Source organism: Anastrepha ludens, chromosome 5 (assembly GCF_028408465.1).
Source record: "Anastrepha ludens isolate Willacy chromosome 5, idAnaLude1.1, whole genome shotgun sequence".
Classification (NCBI taxonomy): domain Eukaryota; kingdom Metazoa; phylum Arthropoda; class Insecta; order Diptera; family Tephritidae; genus Anastrepha; species Anastrepha ludens.
Genome location: NC_071501.1, coordinates 26290791 through 26294724, shown reverse-complemented (window position 1 = coordinate 26294724; position 3934 = coordinate 26290791). Strand labels below are relative to the sequence as shown.

The 3934-nt window shown below is 33.7% G+C and overlaps 1 protein-coding gene across 1 annotated transcript; it reads left to right on the top strand.

Annotated features, from left to right (window-relative positions):
- Positions 1–840: 840 nt before the first annotated feature.
- On the top strand, positions 841–1800 carry LOC128863735 (tigger transposable element-derived protein 1-like). The gene has a single exon (XM_054103045.1). The coding sequence runs from the start codon at positions 841–843 to the stop codon at positions 1798–1800; it is 960 nt and encodes a 319-aa protein (XP_053959020.1).
- Positions 1801–3934: the final 2134 nt, after the last annotated feature.

Below are 3934 nucleotides of genomic sequence, written 5' to 3'. Positions count from 1 at the left end.
CGATACAAAATTTTCCTTCAGTAGTCACATTAATTTTATTCTTTCAACGTCGTATTCGGTTCTAGGCTTCATCCGTCACAATACAACTGAATTTTCTTTAAACTACACCTATTTTTAGACGGTTTTGATATAACACGGTTTGAAAATAAAATATTTTTAATTTCTTTACACGATTTTATTCCATTTAGCACGATTTAAATTGTTTTGCTTACATTTTTTTGTCAAATTTAATTTTTGCGAAATATGTTCATATCACAAATTTAGGGGAATTCCCTTTTTGTTCATACAAGCAAATTTACTGGTCAGAGCAATTGAAATGTGGTAATATTTTGAGAATTATCAATGCACGTGTTTGGTAAAGACATTTTTTATTGGCAAATTTGTTTTTCCAACCCTACATTAAATTCAACGCATTGAGATAAAAGGTAAGCCAAAAAATATTTTATATCTATTCAGTTATTTATATATTTTTTTTATTTTGTTAAATATTTTATGTATCCCTAAACGAAAATGTCAAATACAAAACTAAAACATAAAACAATTTCTTTGGAAACCAAAATTGAAAATTTAAATCGCCTTCGAAATGGAGAAGGCTCAACACTAAAAGGCACTAAAACTTAAACAAATAATAGCCGATGGTGCATACAGTCCAGTTCAGGTTTTTAATGCCGACGAAACTAGTCTTTTTTGGAAAAAAAATGCCAAGAAGAACAAATCGCAAAAAAGCGCTGGTGGTTTTAAAGCTGAAAAAGATCGAGTCACATTTTTATTTTGCAGTAACGCTTCTGGAGATCGGATCTTAAGCCCCTGCTTATCAATCGTGCACTTAGGCCTCGAGCAATGAAAGGTGTCGATTTTGGTACATTGCCGGTTAATTGGATGGCCAATAAAAAATCATGGGTGACAACTACAGTTTTCACAGAATGGTTCATTAAATATTTTGTACTAGAAACTAGAAAATATATCAATGAAAAAGGGTTAGAATTTAAAGTTCTTCTGTTGATAGACACTACACCCGAGCATCCTCAGTTGGAACACGAAAATATACAAGTTTTGTTCCTGCCACCGAATACCATATCTCTAATCCAACCACTGGACCAAGGAATTATCGCAACATTTAAAACCTCCTACATCAAAAGAACATTCCAGTTCATTTTAGACACTTTGGATAAGGATAAAACTCTTACAGTAGTTGATGCTTGGAAAAAGTTTTCTATTAAAGATTGTGTTAAACCTGCTGCTTTAGCATTATCAGATTTACGACCATCAACCTTAAACGGATGTTGGAGAGCAATTTGGCCAGAATGTGTAAAAAGTAAAAATCCCGTGGATCAAAATAGAAAAGAATATCCCAATATAATTAATTTGGCACACGAAGTAGGTAGGGAGATTTTCGATGACTTGGTATTCGATGACATTACTGAACTGATGATTGATGAAGTTCTTAGCGAAAAGGAAATATTACATTTTGCCTCACACAATGCTGATTCTATAGAAAGCAATGATAATGAAGAACATGTAAAATTAACTGCAAATTTAATTGAAGAAGAACTTCAACTTGAAAATAAATTAAGACACCATTGCATCAAAAATGATCCCAATGGCGAAAGAGCTGTACAATTCCAACGTGAGCTGAATTCTTGTATGGCTCGTTACAAAGAATTATACTACCTCTTTGTATACTGCAAGAATGCTGGACGAGCAAAAGAAAGTCCAGTTCAAAAGTATTCCAGCGATGATAGTGATTGTATACGCATTCGAAGCAAGCGAATGCGAGTAACTGATGATGACAGCAGTTAAATCTATGTTCCAGTATTTATGATTATCACTTTTTTTTTTTTTTTTACCTTAAAAATGGAATAAACTATTCTTTTCGTTAACAACATAGCAGTTTAACAGATTATTTTTAGTTCCTGAACTTACCCATACATTTAATTCATAATATTTTTAAGATTAGAGTGATTATCTTTTTGAAGTGAAAACTTCTTTAGAATCGTTGGGAGTGATTTGAGAAAAAGTGAAACGAAAAAGCGACACTCTTGGCGACGAATATTACATATACACGTAGCGACGAACTAAATAACTTTTAGGCCAGCGCCGACAGCATGGCGCGATAGCCAAGCGGCTAGCAATGTGAGCTTCCGATCCAAAATCCTTGGTTCGAATCACAAGAAAAAAATTTTTTTTATACAGTTATTTTATTTTTGTATTTTATGATATGTTTATGAGGAGCTTTTTTTCATGGCAGAGTGTATGGTGTTTTGCCATTGCCTGCTGAGGGGTGAGCGCTATTAGAAAAATAGTTTTCCTTAATTTTGGTGTTTTCACCGAGATTCGAACTGACGTTCTCTCTGTGAATTCTGAATAGTAGTCACGCACCAACCCATTCGGCTACGGCGTTTGTTTAATTTTACTGATGCAAAAATGAGGAAAAATATATGAATAAAGTTTGCTTACTGTTTACACATTTTCCAAAGGTGACGGAGAACCAAAAAAAAAAGTCGATTTTCAAACAAATACGAGTGCATATGTGTAATTGTGTTAGAGTTTCGGTCACGCCCCAGCAAAACCTGCGTGCATATGTGTTTGTAACATTCAAAAAAATGTAATTGTGTTAGAGTTTCGGTCACCGCAACCGCGTGTGTATTTTTATATTCGTAAATATTTTCATTTTTAAATATTTACCGCAATTATGCCGAAAAATAATGCAGAAAAGTGTCGTGAATATCGATAGAAAAAAAAATTAATAAATAGCATCACGGAATTCATTCACGAAAATTTAATAAAGTATACACCAGAAGTATCGCGGATACTTAGAAAAGATTACAATAAAGTTCCAATGATTTTAAGTGGCGATTTTAACGTAAATTTTGCATTGGTCACAGCGGTTCCTTTAATTGACGTTCTCAATACAACATTCAATTTAAAAATGTGTAACAATCGCACTGAATCGACAACACGATCAAAAACAACCATTGACGCGGTATTTCAAAGACATGTTGACAACATCGAAACCAAAGCATTTGTATCATATTTTAGCTATCATAAGCCACTCGTATCATTTGTTGAAATTGAAAACATTGAGGATGAATAATAATAAAATGAAGAAAATAAAATATGAACTTTATAGCAATATTATAATGAGCCTATAATTATCTTGCTCCTAATGCTGCTTTCGTCTTATTCTCTCTCAGTTTGTTTTACGGAAGGTTTCACTTCTATCGCGTCTAATCGTTAGACTGGTATTTTCTTTTATCTTTAATAACTATGCTTGTAAATATAAACATTGTATATGTGATTTAATTAAATAATCATAAATACTTGATATTAAAAAATCCTTGTTTTTCAGAAAGTTTTAAGACTAAATTTGCGAGTAGCGCACCCATTGCTCGCGCACTTCGAGACTGTAATTCATTATATAACACCAGTCTTATTTTCAACAAGACGGCGCTACGTGCCACACAAGCAACGAAACCATTGATCTTTTACGGGAAAATTTTCCGGACCGTGTTATCTCTCGGAGAGGTGATCTCAATTGGTCACCGCGATCTTGTGATTTAACACCTTGTGACTTTTTTCTTTGGAGCCACGTGAAATAGAAGGTCTACGCCAACAGCCCAGGGTCGATTCAAGACCTCAAAGATGGAATTCGTGAGGCTATCGACGACATAGGGCAGCCACTTTGCAATTCGGTTATGGAAAATTCCATGAAAATGATATTATCCTGTAAGCGTGGACGTGGTGGTCATTTGCCTGATGTTATTTTCCACTATTAACGGCATACCTTCCTCTTTATAATGAAATAAACATCCGATCATTTATGTTAGAAAATAGCATTTTTCTTTGAATATCAAAATAACACCTCTTATTAAAAAACGCTTTAGTTGCCAAACTTGGCTTGCTTTTCTTTACATTTGTGTCTAGTCTGTAAAGT

Bases quoted from the DNA above. Each gene is read 5' to 3' on its own strand.
- LOC128863735 (XM_054103045.1), top strand. From the start codon at position 841: ATGAAAGGTGTCGATTTTGGTACATTGCCGGTTAATTGGATGGCCAAT.